Here is a 17054-nt window from a genome sequence, read left to right on the forward strand (position 1 = left end):
AGAAAGAATGACATCATCTTTGGCTAAGTAAGCATTATCTTAGACAAGCCACAGAATTAATCTCTTCTAAACTCTAAATGGTTAATTTCTGACTACCCCGGTATTTTCTAGGAACTTATTCATTTATTCAGTATACATGTAGTTCACATCTGGTTTGTGTCCAGCACTGTTCTGGTGCTAGGGCCGCAGCAGCGGTCACAGCCACCCTGAGTCTGCCCTTTGGGAGTTGCCCTGGTGTTCACTATAGATCTATGAGAAATCCACCTCAGAACTTTCTGGCTTTGAATGAGAGTTAAGAAATATTAATGCCTAATTTGGGTCAAAGCAGAAAGCACATCCAAGAGGGATTAGTCATTTTAAATAGCTTTGTTTTTCAAAACATTGTATGAAGTCAGTTTCCAGGAGACATAAAATGAGCAAAGTAGAGCTGTCCCCCAGTTAGTAAATACTAATTGAGTAATTATTATGGATACAGATAGATTTAAGAATAGGATATAGACACTGGGCGTGGTGGTACACGCCTTTAATTCCAACCCTTGGGAGACTGAGGCAGACCGATCTCTGTGAGACTGAGGCCAGCCTGGTCCACATAGTGACTTCCAGGTGGACTGGGACTAGGTAGATACTGGCAAAAGAAAAAGAAAGAAATAATAGGACATAGAATATGCCTCCAGTGACAGCAATTTAACTCAGTGGATAAACGTAGTCGGTTTGAAAAACCTATGTGCTGCCTTATACTGTTCATTGCTGATTGAGAAATGCAGACTGTTAGGACCTGCTTCGGCAGGGATGAGTCTCTACCTTTCTATGTCACTAAATCTTGCCTTAAACCACTGTACATGGGAGTTTGTTGTAAAAAGCCACTTCTGAAACTTGAGTGCCTTAGCCAGTGATAAAGATGCTCATCCAGTGAGAAGGAGTTGTTAATGAAAATTCAGTATGTGGTCAGTGTAAAGCATCAAGGTGTTCATGAAGCAAATGAATGGTTCTTGGCTTAGTACTAGTGTGATAGTCAGGAATTTGGAGGTTCCAGTGGCTACTCCTATGAATCAGTTACTCCAGCTACAAAATTGTATTATAAAAATAAGGGGAGCTAGGGCAAGGTGGCACAGGCCTTTGATGCCAGCATTCCCAGGAGGCAAAGGAAGGTGGATCTCTGTGAGTCAAGGTCAGCCTGGTCTACATAGTGAGTTCTGGGCCAGCTGGGTCTACAGGGAGACTCTGTCTCAAAAAGACCCCCTTCCCCCCTCCAAAATACAGGAAATGGTTACATAAGAGTGAAAGGAGGAAATTAATATATTGGTGTCATCTTTGTTTTCTGTCCTAAATTTTTCTTCGTTGATTCTTTCAGAAGATAGAAGATTAATATGAGGGAAAGAGATAGATAAAAAAAATAGATTAACAAGGAGTGAGCAGAATAAGAAACCAAAGGTAAACAAAGAATGCGAATCTACCATGCCAATTCGAAAAGAGGCACACTAGGATGTACTTGAAAGCACATCCTGTGGAAATAGTTTGGGCTGATATTTACAACTGGCTTTGGGCTTTGTTTATAAAGAGCTTTGATTTCTTGTGGAGAATGAGAGGACGTGGAGAAGGAAAGGCTCTTAGTGTTAGGTTTGGATATAACACTTCATTAAATCATTAAAATCTGCTGTCCAATATGAGCAAATTTCATATCATTCTGTTCCTCATTCCCAGATGATCAAAGTTTTAATCCCATTAATCTAAAAAGAAACTATGTGGTCAGATGTTCCTTCAGGAGGAGGAACAGGGAGAGGCAGGAAATGAACACTGCAATTTTGTCACGACATCTTGGCTTTTATTTCACCTAGAAAGGTCTCAGAAACTCCCTCAGATACTGTTATACAAAATGTTTAATGCATAGTTAATATTTTCCAAATAGCTTTCTTCTATTTTGTGATCCTTCTCCCTCATTTTAGACTAGTACCTCTGTCTCAAACAATAAAACAAATGAACAGTACCCTGAACTGGAAATCCTTAAACTTGAGTTGCAGGGCCAGCTCTGCTTTTCACTTGCTTTATGACCTCGGGTAAATAAGAGTATCCAGCTTCCTGTGTGTGTAATAGCCAGGGTAGACTGATGATCTCCAAAGTTCCTTCAAACTTTTATGTTATGGAGAATAAAAAAGCAACCTAGTTAGCAACCTAGTTACCTCGAGGTCAGAAGCATGACACAGGAAGTTAATTACTTGCTAAATGCCAGGAGGCTGAATTGAAATCCTGGCTCATTATTTAGCTAGATGTGTGAGCTTTACAAACCCTTTAAGCTCCACACATGCTCTGTCTTAAACAGGGAGGAGATTGGACCTGTGGATTTGAAAGTTTATATATAACACCCCTCTTTCCTGCCCAAGTTTGGAACCATGTAAGGGATGGACTCAGGAGTCACAGCTGCAGAGCATTCCTATCAGCTTTGTTACTAGAAAAAGCTGGATGGCAGGTTGGCTTAAATCTATAGCCATTGTGTCAATAATTTTCTTTTTTAAACCTATAGCCATGATAAGCTTACTAGCTTATTAGGTATCTCCTCCCCACCCCCCACTCCAACCCATTTACCTACCCCGCCCCCGACCTCCACCATGCTAACACACAGTGGCTAACAATAATAATCCATGCTGACAATGACTCCTTGAGGCAAAGAGAAAGCAGAACTAAATCCAGGCAGGCAGTCAGTGGGTCAGTGGGGTGCTCATAGGGAGCAGCGAATGAGGGACCACATGAATCCAGGGATATCACCATAATACAGTGGTCTTGCAAGTGTGTTTCCCACATCAACTAGCATCAGCACCACAAGGAACCTAGTTAATCAAAATATTTGGTGGAGGAGCCTAGCAATCTGTTAAGCAAGCCCTCTAGGGGATTCTGATTATAACTACAGTTTGAAAACCACTGCTGCTATGCAAAGTCCTGCATGTGTGAACATGAGGAACGAGTGATAACATCCTCAAATGGAACACAGTTTCTAAGCCTTTTCTTGGGACAGGTTTCTTCTGACTCTGTGTTATGCCTCACTCTCTTCAACCAATGCAGGTGCTTGGATGGTTACTACGGTGACCCCATCATTGGGTCTGGAGATCACTGCCGCCCTTGCCCTTGCCCAGATGGTCCTGACAGTGGACGCCAGTTTGCCAGGAGCTGTTACCAAGACCCCGTTACTTTCCAGCTTGCATGTGTTTGTGATCCCGGGTACATTGGTAAGTCATGCCCATACGCTGGGGAGCAAAGAGGGAAGAAAGGATGTGTCTTTACTTCATTATTAATGAGAAAAAGATGAAGAGTGAGCCAATTAAATACAACTTTACAATCCTTAATTAAAGAATAAGAGAGTCAGAAAGTTTCTATTCTTATGTCCCATATGTGGCATGTGGGGCAGAGTCAGTTTTTGAGTGTGGAAGAGAATAGTATTAAACTGACAGTATAGCAAACACTGAAAGCCGTAAAAATCCTCAAGAATGATTTTTTTCTTAACTAGGAAGAATCATTTTATTCTTTCCCATACCTCACTCCTAGGCAGTACCTCAAAGCTACGAGGTGACCCAACAGTGGGCTAAAGGAAGAAAAGACCACCTAGGAATCACCAGGAAAGGACAGGCCAAAGCTGAATATGCTCACTGTCATTCTGCTCACGTGGGCTGCTAACAGTGATGCAGCCACTTGTGAGAGAGAGCTTAGCTTTGTTTTAGTTCATCCTTGAAGCTACTGATCAATTGCTAGATTGGCTCATGCTCAGCCCAGGAAATTCTTCCTGAGTATCATTTTAGGATTTTGTGGGAAACTGGGTCATCACTGAAGATCTCTTGACAGGTTGCTCACAGAGGCTCACTGATTTTTTTCCCATTTTTATATAATATTTGGGTTAGGATTTAGCATCAAATCCACTTCTTCCATGGCTGTTTCCTTCCTAGTATGCTCCACCTAGTATACCTAGTATGGTATAACCAGAAGCTAAGGCTGTCATAGCTGTCCTGCTGTGGCCTCTGAGGCCACTCAAGCTGTGTTGAAGACCACAGAATACATCTTTCCCTCACAGCTCTTTCGCCTCTGAGATCCCAGGCTCTAGGCTTAGTAAATTGTGAGGTGACAGAAAGCACCACCTGGTTGGAACCTTTTGGCCGGCATGCCAGTGGGCTGGTGAGCAGACCTTTAGACAGCTTAAACTGAACATTGTGCTTGGTTTTATTGTCCAATAGGCTCCAGATGCGACGACTGTGCCTCTGGATTCTTTGGCAATCCCTCGGACTTTGGGGGGTCATGTCAGCCATGCCAGTGTCACCACAACATTGACACAACAGATCCAGAGGCCTGTGACAAGGAAACTGGAAGGTGCCTCAAGTGCCTGTACCACACGGAAGGGGACCATTGCCAGTTCTGTCAATATGGGTATTATGGTGATGCCCTCCGCCAGGACTGTAGAAGTAAGATACATCACAGTGATCACCACCCTTTCCTTATCATCTGGGTCTGTTGTTGGTGTACTTATTTCACATGGGGAAACACTTGTTCAGTGAGGTGAAATTTTACAGTCAACAAATGAAAGATGAGACTGAATTTTTTTTTCTTTCTATCCTCATCTTCTGGTAAGACAAGTCTCAAGATGTGGCTCTGGGCCAGGGGAGATTGTGGTTGTCACCAAGATAAATGCCACACAGCAGAGTGCATCCTTGTTGTGTTCTTTCCTTGAACTTGCTGATTGGCTAGGTCTTAGAGACCTTGAATGCCGCTGTGGGTGGCCCATACTTCCCTGATGTTATTAATGGCTCAGAGCCTCTGCCAGGGCAGAGAAAAAAGTAACCTGCAAAATCTTTCAGATCTTCCTATTTCTGTCTTATCAGGAGATCAGCCAAGCTTTCTCTGCCACAAAGCCCCCAGGCCTCTGTGTTTTGTTTATAAAACATGTGTGGAATGCTGGGGACCAGCAGGGCAGGATTCCTGAAAGTCTTACTAGGTTAATGGGCTTCATTTCAACCTGTTGCTTCTAGCACTTACTATGGCTGTTTCCTGCCAGGAGTTTGAGATCATTGGATGTCTCCATTCCCACTGGCATATTTTTGATTATTTCCAATTAAATCTTCAATTTCAAAATGACTCACCACCAACTTTTTTGAATCTGCATATTATGAAAATATTCCTCAGCAAGCAGAATCTGCCATTGTATTTCATGTGAGCGTGTCGTCTCCCGGGGGTGTCAGAGCTGTGTAGCCAATCACAAGAACTTCTAAAGACCAGTAATCTTAGATTATTTTGCATCATTTTTTTTGTCCTTCTTGCATCAAGATTGAGATTTGGAGAAGGAAACTTTTAGCTGTTAAGATGCAGCTAACTTTTGCATGCCTGTTGTTTGTGAATGTGCCCAGATGTCAATTTGATGGTGCTGTTCTATTTCAGAGTGTGTCTGCAATTACCTGGGCACTGTGAAGGAGCACTGTAATGGTTCTGACTGCCAGTGTGACAAAGCCACTGGTCAGTGCTTGTGCCTTCCTAATGTGATTGGGCAGAACTGTGACCACTGTGCCCCCAACACCTGGCAGCTGGCCAGTGGGACCGGCTGTGAGCCATGTAGCTGCAGTGGTGCACACTCTTTCGGGCCATCCTGCAACGAGGTGAGGGGCTGGGCCAGGGGCGAGGCCTTTACCAAACACTAGCCACTAGCCCGCAGATAGCTTTGTCACAGTTAGGGGAACATTGCACACAGCTTGGCAAACAGCATGAACTGGCAGTCAGCTCTCACTTGAGCCCCTTGCCTGAGGCAGTGTCACTGTCCTCATTTAACTGTAGCTTTTCAGTGCAGCATCCCAGCTGTGGATGCGGGCTCATCTGAGAATGGACAGGCATTTCTCTCTCTTCTCTGACTCCCAAATTAGACACTGTTCTTAACTACTCTTCAAAGAAAGAGTAGCTGCATAGCCATCCTCAGCACTGCAAAAAGTGCTGTTATTTACTACATAGGCTAAAAGTGACTCTCTTCCAAAGTTAGTGATCTGGAGGCCTAGGATTGGTATTGATCTGTGAAGATTAAAGAGAAGAAACATAAATCTTACCATCCTATAGACCTTTCCAAGCCCTGTTGCAAGAGAACAGTTAGGAGGTGCTGGTGAGGGGCCTTCTCCCCCAGGCTGATCATCCCACTTCTGCCTGGTAGCTGGGGTCAGGGAACTACAGCTGGCTTCTCCCTTGAAACCACCTGACCAGGGTCTGTGTTCTGGCTGCAGTTCACAGGCCAGTGCCAGTGCATGCCGGGCTTTGGAGGCCGCACCTGCAGCGAGTGCCAGGAGCTCTTCTGGGGAGACCCTGATGTGGAATGCCGAGGTAAGGCCGGGCCTGCTGCTGAGTCTTTGGTGGGCTGGGAGGAAACAGGGATCTTGAGTCTGCAAGGGCCTTTGGTAAACTCTAAAGTACAGTTGAAATTACACAAGAAGTTTGTGCTTGTTGTTTTTTTTAAAAAGATTTTCTGGTTTTGTTTTGTTTTTTGTTTTTGTTTTGAGACAGTCTCTCTGTAACCCCAGCTAGCCTGGAACACACCATGTAGACCAGGCTGGCTTCAATCTCATGGAGATCCACCTACCTCTCTGTCTCCTCAGTGCTGAGACTAAAGGCATTTGCTACTATGTAAGAGTTTCTAATCTAGTTGTGTGTATATCTAGGAAAAAGTAGATGTGCTTATTCCTTCAGCGTCACACCAAGGGCACCAAAGTGGGACTATTTGAGCCATGTATGTCTGCAATTTGATTTGTTTTCTTATCTGAGTAATATTTTGTAGCCAGCTTCCTTGACAACACACGTATAGATAGATGGTTATTCTGATAAGATCAGTTGATTGCAACGAATCAGGCAGACTGGTGACCCGGGTGCTAATGCTATGTCCACACCAGTGAGAATTGGGGCGGGTGGTGAGGAGGTATAGTCTTCAGGTTCAGCCAAGGAAATTTGTAGTTGGGGTCCAAGTCTTCTCAACATGAATCAAACCCAGATTCTCACATAAGTTGAGAGAAATTGGACATTTTCTTGACAGAAACTTACTGCCAGTTGTGGTGGCTTGGGCCTGTAGGTACCAACACTCAGATGCCTGAAGCAAGAAGAGCAGAAGGTGTGGGCTAGCCTGGGCTACATAGCAAGACCCTATCTCAAAAATGCAAAAACAACCCAACTTAATAAAATTATATGAATCCTAAGGAGCTTAATTTTTATGATGTTACAACTTCTTTTGACCGGGCAAGTTACTTTTAGATCTTGAAAAGATTTATACAAAGATTTTGTAAGCTATTTAAATGCTACCCAATCTTTGTTTCCTTCTGTTTTTGATATACAATTGGATAACTATTTCCCATAGTTTCCATTGTTCACCACAGTTTTATATGCTCTTTAGTATATTTTTCTTTGTTGCCCATATGAAATTGTAGATACTTATTGGACTAAAAATTTGTAATTGACCTTTTTCTGTTTTGGATACAACGGTACCAGGAAATAAGAGATCCTCAAGTGAGATGCTCATTCAGGGTCTCCCATAAAAGTCCAGAAACCTAGAAACCATGTGCCTTAGCAGCAGGAAAACTTGAAACAGGCCAAGACCTGAACAAATTGCATCTGATTTGTTTTTTTTTTCAATGAGGCTTGGCCAGAGGATTTGTGTGGACCTCTTAGGTCAAGGTTTGTTTCACATGGGGATGATGTTTGCTATGTGAATTAACAAGTGCTTTTCCATTTGTAGTTCTCTAACCCAGATGTAGGCTCCTAATAAAGCATGACTTTCTCACTTCCATTAGAAGGTCCTGATAGGCAGGGGACCAGCTACTCCAAGGTGTCACCCTATATTAAGACCCTCCTTAAAATGTGGACTCTCCAGGGCCCCGATCACTAATCACTAATCTGTTTAATTCCTCATCTTACAACACCCCAAGCATTAGGTTTTTCTTTGGACAATGTCTCTGTCTTGCTCACACCCTGATTCTATCAGCATGTGTCATTGGCAAAATAGCCTTGGCTATGAAAGCTCTCTGACCTTTGTCTCTGGTAGCCTTATTAGCATGAAAGCCCTCTGCCCAGAATCCAAGTCCGTCAACTGCTGGTGGACTACACAGAGCCTTTCTCTTTGCCCTTTTATCTTTTCTTTAAACTTTTCTCTGCAAATCTGTGTGCGGTCTTAAGGCTTCTAGACTCCCACGTCATGTTTAGGTCAAAGTTAGATCTTGCCATAGAAACTTTGAAGAGTGAGATTCATAGCTTTGATGTTCACCAACTTCTTTGTTCATTTTATCTAGAAGAAAAGTCAGCCCCATAATGTACACAACTGATAACCAGGAAAAACAAGCCTGCCCTGCAATGCCAAATGGGGATTATAGGGAACGTGTTGAAACAGGATGTGCTGTTCCTTTCTGCTAGTCCCTTTGTATTTCCTTTTTCTCTTTAAGATAACCAGACTTGCTATGAGGGAACAACAAAAATCATTATGCCAGTTGGATCCTAGTAGCTCCAGGGCAGGAGGGAGCAGGCAGGTGGAGAGGTTCCACTGTGAAGTACAAGTTTCTGGAGCCAGCTGCCACTTTCAACTCAGGCACTCCCTCTGCATTAGAGGACGAAGAAGCATGCACTTTTCTCACTCAGTTTAGTGTTGATCATTCTAGTTCTTTCTCTGTGCGTCTACCTGCAGATACATACTTTTCAAAATAAATACACACAGAATTTGCTTTATAAAGCTTAATCTCAAATCTTTGCACATTCCACCCTTAGAATTTTTTTTAGTCATCACATCCCTGCAGCCCATCCAAACAGCAAAAAAGTTGGTTTCAAGCCCCTTGGAAATACTATAAGCTTCTCTTAGGATGTGAGCTCAGTGAAAAATACCCCAGCAGGGATTGATGGGAGCTAGAGTAGCTATTCCATTTTTTCCTTGCTTCCTGCTAACTCCTGCCATTGTTCCAACCTCTTCTGTTTCAAATGGGGAACAGGAAGATTCGTTTCCCTAAGTGTGAAGGTGTGGGGTGAAGATACTAGACCCAGTTGCTAATGTTGGCAATTCAGTTATAAAATGTCACATTATTTTGAACATTAAGGTCCACACCATCTCTCCTCCATCTCTGTGACTGAGCAGGGAGGAAGGGACTTTGGACATTTGGGAAAGGGGAGAATGTGGCTTATCATCATGATGGAACATATGCTATAGGCATTTGGTACCCAGGGCCAAAGATGATAACAGGTCCACAGGCCACAGGCAGGCTCTTAAATAAGAACATGTGGGACTGCCAGTGCCTTTGACACACTGTGGAAAGTGCTCATTATTTACAAAGCCTTCAGAGAGGAGACAGCAGCTAATAGTGTGGTGCCCATCACCAGCCTCAAGGCTATGTGTAGATGGAAGTGGCAGCAACACAGTGTGGGCTGTGAGGGCAGGGGCAGCAGTGCAAAAGGAGACAAGGCTCAGGGTTCTGTTTCTGCTGGAATGCACTAGCAGTAGAGGACCAGAACTTGAAGGACTAGGTCCAGAGATCAGCAATAGCAAGAAACGTCATCCGAAATTAGATGGCACTGTGGGAAAAGAACAAACTCTCTTCTGGAATTATGTAATTAATTGCCAAATATATTTTCTGTTGAAATGGTTTGTTGGAGAGCACAAATTTGGACTTTCTGCTGCCATCTAGCAAACAATATGCTTATAGAAAGACTTGGGTCATATCTAAGTATTCTCCTTATGGAAAAAAAATGTAGTTATGTAAAAGACAAATGATTTGAGCCTCCAACATACAAGTGGTTGAATGTTCCTATTGTCCAGGAAGCTTGGAGCTCTTGGCCAATCGTGCCAAATCTGAACAAGCCCACCACTGTGCTAGGATGGCATCTCATCTCTCCAGTGCTGAGTGTGCTGGAGTAAATTGCACCCTGGAGCTCTGTACTGTGCCCGTGGAGGTCAGGGTCACAGGAGGAATCTTTCTGTCCATTCATAGATTGCAAATGGAAGGAGTTCAGTGCCTGTGTATGGCCACTGGCTCCATGGAGAGGCCAGTGGTCTACATCCAGGGAAGCTATAACTCTGAGGCACAGGAGAGAGGCTCTGGATAGTAGAGAAACACTGTGCTGGACTGGGGATATAGCTCAGTGGTAGAACGCTTGTCTACCATCTGGGAGGACCTAAGTTCAACCCCCAGTACCACCAAAAGAAAAAGAAAAGCACCATACATTCTTTGCCTACACGTTCATCTTTAGAATGCCTACATTCTTTTCTTGGGTTGAGATTCTTCCACAGTCCTCTTCCCTCCCCTGCCCCCTTTGAGATAGGATCTCCTGTAGGACAAGTTGGCCTTAAATTCATTTATAGTGAGGGATAGCCTTGACCTCCATATCCTCGTGTCTTTATTTGTGCTAGGATTACAGGTGTGCACCACCAAGTCCAGCCTACCCACTTTTTTCTTTATGACTTCTGTTATAGTTCAGAAAATGAGACTTCCTTTGAGCCTTTGAGAACCATAAATTCTGTTGTTAAGAGGGAGAAACCTTATATAATCCTAAGGACAGAACATGTGTTTCCAGAAGTGTGGGGTATACATGAGTTGAGCATGCTGTAGGCAAATGCCTAACCCATCCCACTGTCCATGTTGGTAAATAAAGCTTTGCACCCATTTTTTTTCTTTTTCTTTTCTTTATTTTTTTATTTTTGTTTTGTTTTGTTTGAGACAGGGTCTCCTTTGTAGACCCAGCTGGCCTTGAACTTGCTGTGTAGACCAGGCTGGCCTTGACCTCACAGAGATCCACTTGCCCCTGCCTCCCAAGTGCTGAGACTAAAGGCATGAGCCACCACGCCTGGCCTGCACCCATTTCTTGATAGTTTGTTTGTGGCTACCTTTGTACTCCAGCACCAGATTTGAGGCATGTTAGAAAAAATAGCCAGCACAGCCTTACATATTTACTCTTTTAGTCTTCACATAAAAGATGATAACCCCTAGGGAAGACGAGAGCTCATTTCTGCAGTGAAGTCACAGTCACCCAGCAGCTTTCATTTCAGAACTGAAGTTCTGTTAATTGAAGGTCAGAAAAAGGAAAGGTAGGAATGTCAGAAAAGTGAAAAGCACATGTAGGGGTTAAAGGTATCTAAGATTCCTTTGCTTAAGAGGACGATTTGCAGGAGTTGGTTCTCTCCTGCCATCTGAGTTCCAGGGATTGACGTCATGCCATCGGGTTTGGTGCCAGTTGCCTCTACCAGCTGAACCAGCCCTATATTTCCTTGTTTTTAGTGAAATAGAAAGGTCCATGCAAAGTATCAACAAGTCTTTGGCCTTGAAGCAAGTCCTGGGGACCAGTGATGCTTGTAGGCAGGGGACAACAGATAACCCACTACCTGACTGTCAGGACACAGCACTTCTCTATCCCAAGGCAGATTTCAGTTTACAGTACAAAGGTGAACCATCAGCTTTGTTGCACAATGGAAAGGTGACATAGCTTCTTTCTAGAAAGGAAGCATTTACAGGCAATTTGGGAAAATAGAGTAGTACATCAACGTTCAGAGAATCTTCTGGGTGCTAAGCATTTTTAGGCAGGTTTTATATTATATTCTCAATTGTATTCTTGCAACAAATAACTTACAGGGGTAAATATGGCCTCCCTGTCACAGTTGACAAATCTCAGGCTCAGAGGTTAAGTGACTTCTCCAAAGTCATGCCTCTGAGGACAGAGCTGGGATCAGAGGCCAGACTTGTAGAGCCCAGGCTCCCTGTTCATTCCACAAGCTTGGTACTCTGTGGTGTTTAGAGAGAGGACATTACTGTCCTAGCTAAAAGACAATATGGCTATGTCACAATAAGGATCCCTTAGAAAAGCACCTTTGCTGGAGTTCTGGGGGACTGGGTTTCACCAGGTAGTGAAAAGCCTTCATGCCAGACTACTGAAGGTGGGCTTTGCTCAGTAGCAGGAGGTCTCAAAAAGAGGGAAAGGTGGAAAGAAGCAGAAACCTTAAGTGTCTGAAAAATAGATACATACACTAATTCCCACTGTGATATCAATTTGCTGTTCTTGTCTAAGTTCCAGCATTTTTAAATTGGTGCAATAAGCCAGGCATGGTGGTACACGCCTTTAATCCTAGCAACTTGGAAGGCAGAAGCAGGAAGATCTCTGTGCATTCAAGTCCAGCCTGGTCTATATATCAAATTCCAGGCTAGTCAGGGCTGTATAAGAATACCCTGTCTCAACAAACAAACAAAAAAAAATGGTATACTATTCTTCATGTATCTACTTCTTAGGAATTATGTTTTAAATAAGAAAACAGTTATAGAACAGAGAATATATTTAAATATTTACAGATAAAAATGGAGTTATTTTTTAGTTGCACTATTTTCTTTACTAATTTTTATATCTACATGAATGTAAAAAAAGCTCAAAGCCAAACATTGGCAATAACCAGTTAGGTTAAAAACACACAGTGCTCAGCCTGAGAACTATTATAACCTTTGGGCAGGTTTTATTCCCAGGACATTGAGCCCTTGGCCGTCACTGCAGCGACTGCTTCACGTAGCAGCATCTGCCACATGGCCATGTTCAGTGTGCTCCCATGGCACACGAGGGCAGTTGTCATAGAAAGTACTTGGGGAAAAGCAGTCAGGAAAGTAGTTGCCAGCTCATAAATACAGTCCCAGAGAATATGGAAAAATAAGTTGTCCAAAGTCTTTTGCAAAGATCTCAGAGACAAAAAAATGCCTAGCTGCCATTCCTTATGGTCCAGAACGGTCTTGCTTTGTGGGCAGCTTTCTGGAGCGTCAGTTCTTCAGTACTTCTTCAGCAATACCAGCCATGCAATGGAGCTGATTCTAGTGAAGGTGTACAGCAAATCAGCAGCTGGATTTCCTTTGTGGTCCAGCACTTGGTCAAAGGTGACATAGTTGTGCAACTGGCTATGAGCAAGGCCAGCATGTCTGAAATAGCCATAAGCAGCAGATGTGCAAGCAGCTTTCAGTTCTTCTACAGTCAGGACCTTGTCTCTTTCCTTCAGTGTGTCCATGCACCATTGTAGTCCTTTCTAAAAGGTCTGTGCAGTGTACTGCTTCACCCGAGCCCATTGTTCTTCCCAAATCAAACAACAGAAGAGTTCTTTATGGTCATGCCAGCTAATCATTTGAGCAGCAACAGATCCTACCTCAAGTACAAGGCTTGTCTCCTGACCACCCATGAAGGCTGTATCTGCTGGTCCCTTGAATAGACACTTTTTTTTAAGAGTAGCCCAGTCAGATACAGGTATAAGCCTTGTGGTTAGTAGGATGGAACACCCTGTGACAACACAGTCTTTCTTCCATCATCCACTTGCATGAATCTATCTTTAAATTTTTTCACAACATCATTCCTTTTTTTATTTTTTATTGACTTTTTGCTGTTTTTTATATGATATAATTTGATGGTATTTAGATCCCCTCCCTTATCCATACCTATCTACCCTTGTTGCCCCCTGCCCAATTTAGTGTACTTTATCGTATATAATAAGGCCTATAGAATGTAATTTGTATCTCCAAATGTCCTTCAGTATGGGTCCATCCACTGGAGCCCAAGAATCCCATCCTTAAAAGAGACTGTTTCTCCTGCTCCCAGCAACCATCAGTTGCCAAAATTTCCTTAGGTTAGATTGGAGTTTCTTACCCACTTCCTTATGTCTGTGCTGAGATTTTGTCTGGTTTGAGCTTACACAGGACTTGTGCATGCTGTGAGTACATGTGAGTAACTGACCAGCAGTCCAGAAAACTGTTTCCTTGTGGATCATTCTAAGTTGATAAAAAGTCTTCTTTTAGTAAACAGATGTCCATTGTATTGTAGATTTTATTCACTCTTGGCGGCAGACATCACAGAGTAGTTCCTAAGCTTTCATTATGTCTAGATTTTTACTCTGGAACACATCTCTGTATATATGTGTGTGCATGTGCACATGTGTATATTCATATGTGGGTGGGTGCGTGTCCACATGTATGTTCATGTGCATGATGGACAGAGGGCAACTGTGAGTGTTGTTCCTCAGGAGCTATCCTTGTTTTTGGTTTGGATCTCCCCAATTATACTAGGCTAGCTGGCCAGCAGTCACCAGGATCTGCCTGTCTCTGCCTCCCCAAGGCTGGGATTCCAAGTCTGTATCACCACACTAGGATTTTTTTTTTTTAATGTGTATGCGTGTATTGCCTGCATGTAGGTATGTGCACTCATGTCATGCAATGCCCGCAGAGGTCAGAAGAGGCTGTCGGATCCTCTGGGACTGGAGTTACAGACAATTGTTAGCTACCATGTGGGTGCTGGGATTCGAACCCAGGTCCACTGCAAGAGCCCCTAGTGCTCTTAACCATTGAGCTATCTTTCTAGCTTCTACTGTGAAATCGGAATTCAGAATATGTGGTTCAGTGGGATAATAGGTCTACAGCAGTGGCAAAAAATCAAAATTTCAGGCTTCTTACAAGTTTAAGTGACCACAAATAGACTCATTTCTGGATGTACAAGTGTATCTTATATGCAAACAATAACAAAATGCTTATATATTCAGTGCAAAACCTGGGTCTTCTGCAAGAACAACCAGTGTTCTTAACTGCTGAGCCATCTCTCCAGCCCCCCACACTAGGATTTTTTTTACTTGGGTTCTGGGGATCCAGCTCAGATCCTCATGCTTATGCAGCAAACGCTTTACTAACTGCACTATCTCTCCAGTCTTCTGGAGCACTTTTTAAGTTCCTCCTCAGTATCAGGCTTCTTCTTATAGGCTCCTTATAAGAGGCCTGAAGATCCCCAATAAGGGGTGAAACTGTCGGATAATCTGGAAATTTACTTTACAGGTGGGCAATGAGCATGCCAAACTGGGTCTCCAGTATCCCACATGGTTTATTCTTATATTCTGGAAATTCCAAGAGACAGCACATATTCTCTCCTACAACAGAGGATGTGAGGTGGCCCATGCACAACTCTGTTGGGAAATGCCAACTACAAGTTTTTGTTCTCTCCAAGAGTGGATAGTTGAACTCTATTCACTGGGATCAGTTATTCAGATATAAAAGCCTTTCTCAAGTGGACGTTAATGAAACAGGGCCTGCAAAGTCAACTTTTCCAGTATAGTTATTGTTTGGCAGGTGTTTGGTAATGTTTCCAGGAATTTCTCACAGTTTTACTTTCTGTCCCTTGGTTTTAAACATGTGAGAAATACCCATTGCACTAGTACATTGGTAGTCCCCAAACCTGGGCTGGCAACTTGGTGTTGCCATCAGCAGAAGACTGTCCAAGTTTGGATCTGAGGCCTTAATGGCACAAAGACTTCTTGTCAGCAACTGTTGTTAATCCTTTTTCCATTGGTCTCTTCCTTTCTACCTGAAGAGTTTTGAAGAATATTCAACTGATATGTCAACTTAAAAATTTTTTTCTCTAACTACTTGAAATTAAAATCTTATAAATAGCCAAAGTTTTCCCTTTGAAATAGACAGTCTTTTTCCTGCTTTGGCAGCTGCACTGAGTCACCAGCTCATCCAAAAAAGAATTCGTATGGCTCCTTAAAATGTTGTTTTGTTTTGTTTTTGTTTGTTTGTTTGTTTTGAGACAGGGTCTTACTATGTAACCCTAACTGTCCTAGAATTCCTCATGTAGACCAAGCTGACCTTGAGTTCACAAGGTCTGCCTGCTCTGCCTGAGCACTGAAATTAAACAAAGGCCATATACCACCATACCCTTCATTTTTTCTTTTTTGCATCATCATCTTGCTGTCTAGTTGCCCTCTTCCTCTCTCTCGTCCCCCTAACTCCTCATTCTCTGAGACAGGATCTCATTGTAGCCCTCACTTGTCAGAAACTGACTGTGTAGACCAGGCTGGCCAAAAGCTCATAGAGATTGACTTGCCTCTGCCTCCCGAGTGCTGGAATTTCTTCTTAATTTATTTATTATGTATTTTTTACTTAATGTGTATGAATGTTTTGCCTGCATGTATGTAAGTGTACCACAAGTGTGCAGTGCCTGCAGAGGCCAGAAAAGGGTGTCAGATCCCCTAGAAGTAGAGGTACAGACAGACGATTGTTATCTAACATGTGGGTGCTGTAAACTGAACTTGGGTCCTCTGTGAAGGCAACCAGTGCCCTTAACTGCTGAGCCATCTCTCTAGCCCTTGGAATTTCTTCTTACTCTTCAAAAGAATGATTAAAAAAAAAAAACTTCTCAAATTTATCTTGAGCATGGAATTCTTTTTTCAAGGACCATATAGAGCAAATAGTACAGGGATCATATATCCTTAAAGTGATTTACAACTCAAGTTGCTTCCTGCTTTAGTAAGTGAATGCTTTCCACAAAATAGTAAAAATGACAAGTACCTAAGATACTTGGATAGATATAACCTGGTTTTTATTTTGGTTTAATTTTTGAAATCCCAGAGTTTAATTTTAATAACTCAAGACTCCAAGGAAAGCATATTTTATAGTCCTAAAAGTTGAAAGCTGAAATAGTCTAAACTTTAAACTTTTGAATAATCATGTTACAGGAAAATACACAAAAATAAACCTCAGATAGTAGAGCTAGAGAGAAGGCTCAGTGGTTAAGAGCACTGGCTGCTCTTCTAGAGGACCCAGGTTCAGTTCCCAGTACTCACAGTAGGCAGCTCACAATTGCTTGTAACTCCAGCTCCAGGGGATCTGATGTCCTCTTCTGGCCTCTTCTGTATGGTGCACATAATAGACAATCAGTACATACACACATACACATACAAATAAACAGATAAACAAATAAATACATAAATAAACCTAAGACAATGGCCACACTTTCACCCTTTTATCCTGTGGAATGTAATCAAGTAACACTGAGCAAGAGACCACCAAACACTTGAAAGGACACAGAAAGTGACATTAAATCTAACGTTTATTACAGTGCTTGCTGTAAACCAGCTACTATTGCAAGAAACACTTTAGAAATAAGTGATCTTTTCTGAAGACAGTCCCATAAGGTAGGTTGTAAGCATAACCCTTGCTGTAGATGAGAAAGCCCTGGCTTGTTTCAGCAATCATTTTTTCTGTCCTTTGCCCCAGATCACAGTGGGAGTTTTGGGAACACAGGACTTT

General features: G+C 42.7%; 1 protein-coding gene across 1 annotated transcript in view; it reads left to right on the top strand.

The window, feature by feature from the left end:
• The window catches only part of Lamb1 (laminin subunit beta 1), a 72283-nt gene that overhangs the window by 39028 nt on the left and 16201 nt on the right, over window positions 1-17054 (top strand). The window contains exons 21-24 of the mRNA XM_008830713.3: window positions 3055-3218; window positions 4215-4439; window positions 5410-5624; window positions 6234-6330. Coding sequence (XP_008828935.1) covers window positions 3055-3218; window positions 4215-4439; window positions 5410-5624; window positions 6234-6330 — 701 coding nt within the window. The remainder of the gene's footprint in view (window positions 1-3054; window positions 3219-4214; window positions 4440-5409; window positions 5625-6233; window positions 6331-17054) is intronic.

Source organism: Nannospalax galili, unplaced genomic scaffold (genome assembly GCF_000622305.1).
Source record: "Nannospalax galili isolate Female #2095 unplaced genomic scaffold, S.galili_v1.0 scaffold312, whole genome shotgun sequence".
Classification (NCBI taxonomy): domain Eukaryota; kingdom Metazoa; phylum Chordata; class Mammalia; order Rodentia; family Spalacidae; genus Nannospalax; species Nannospalax galili.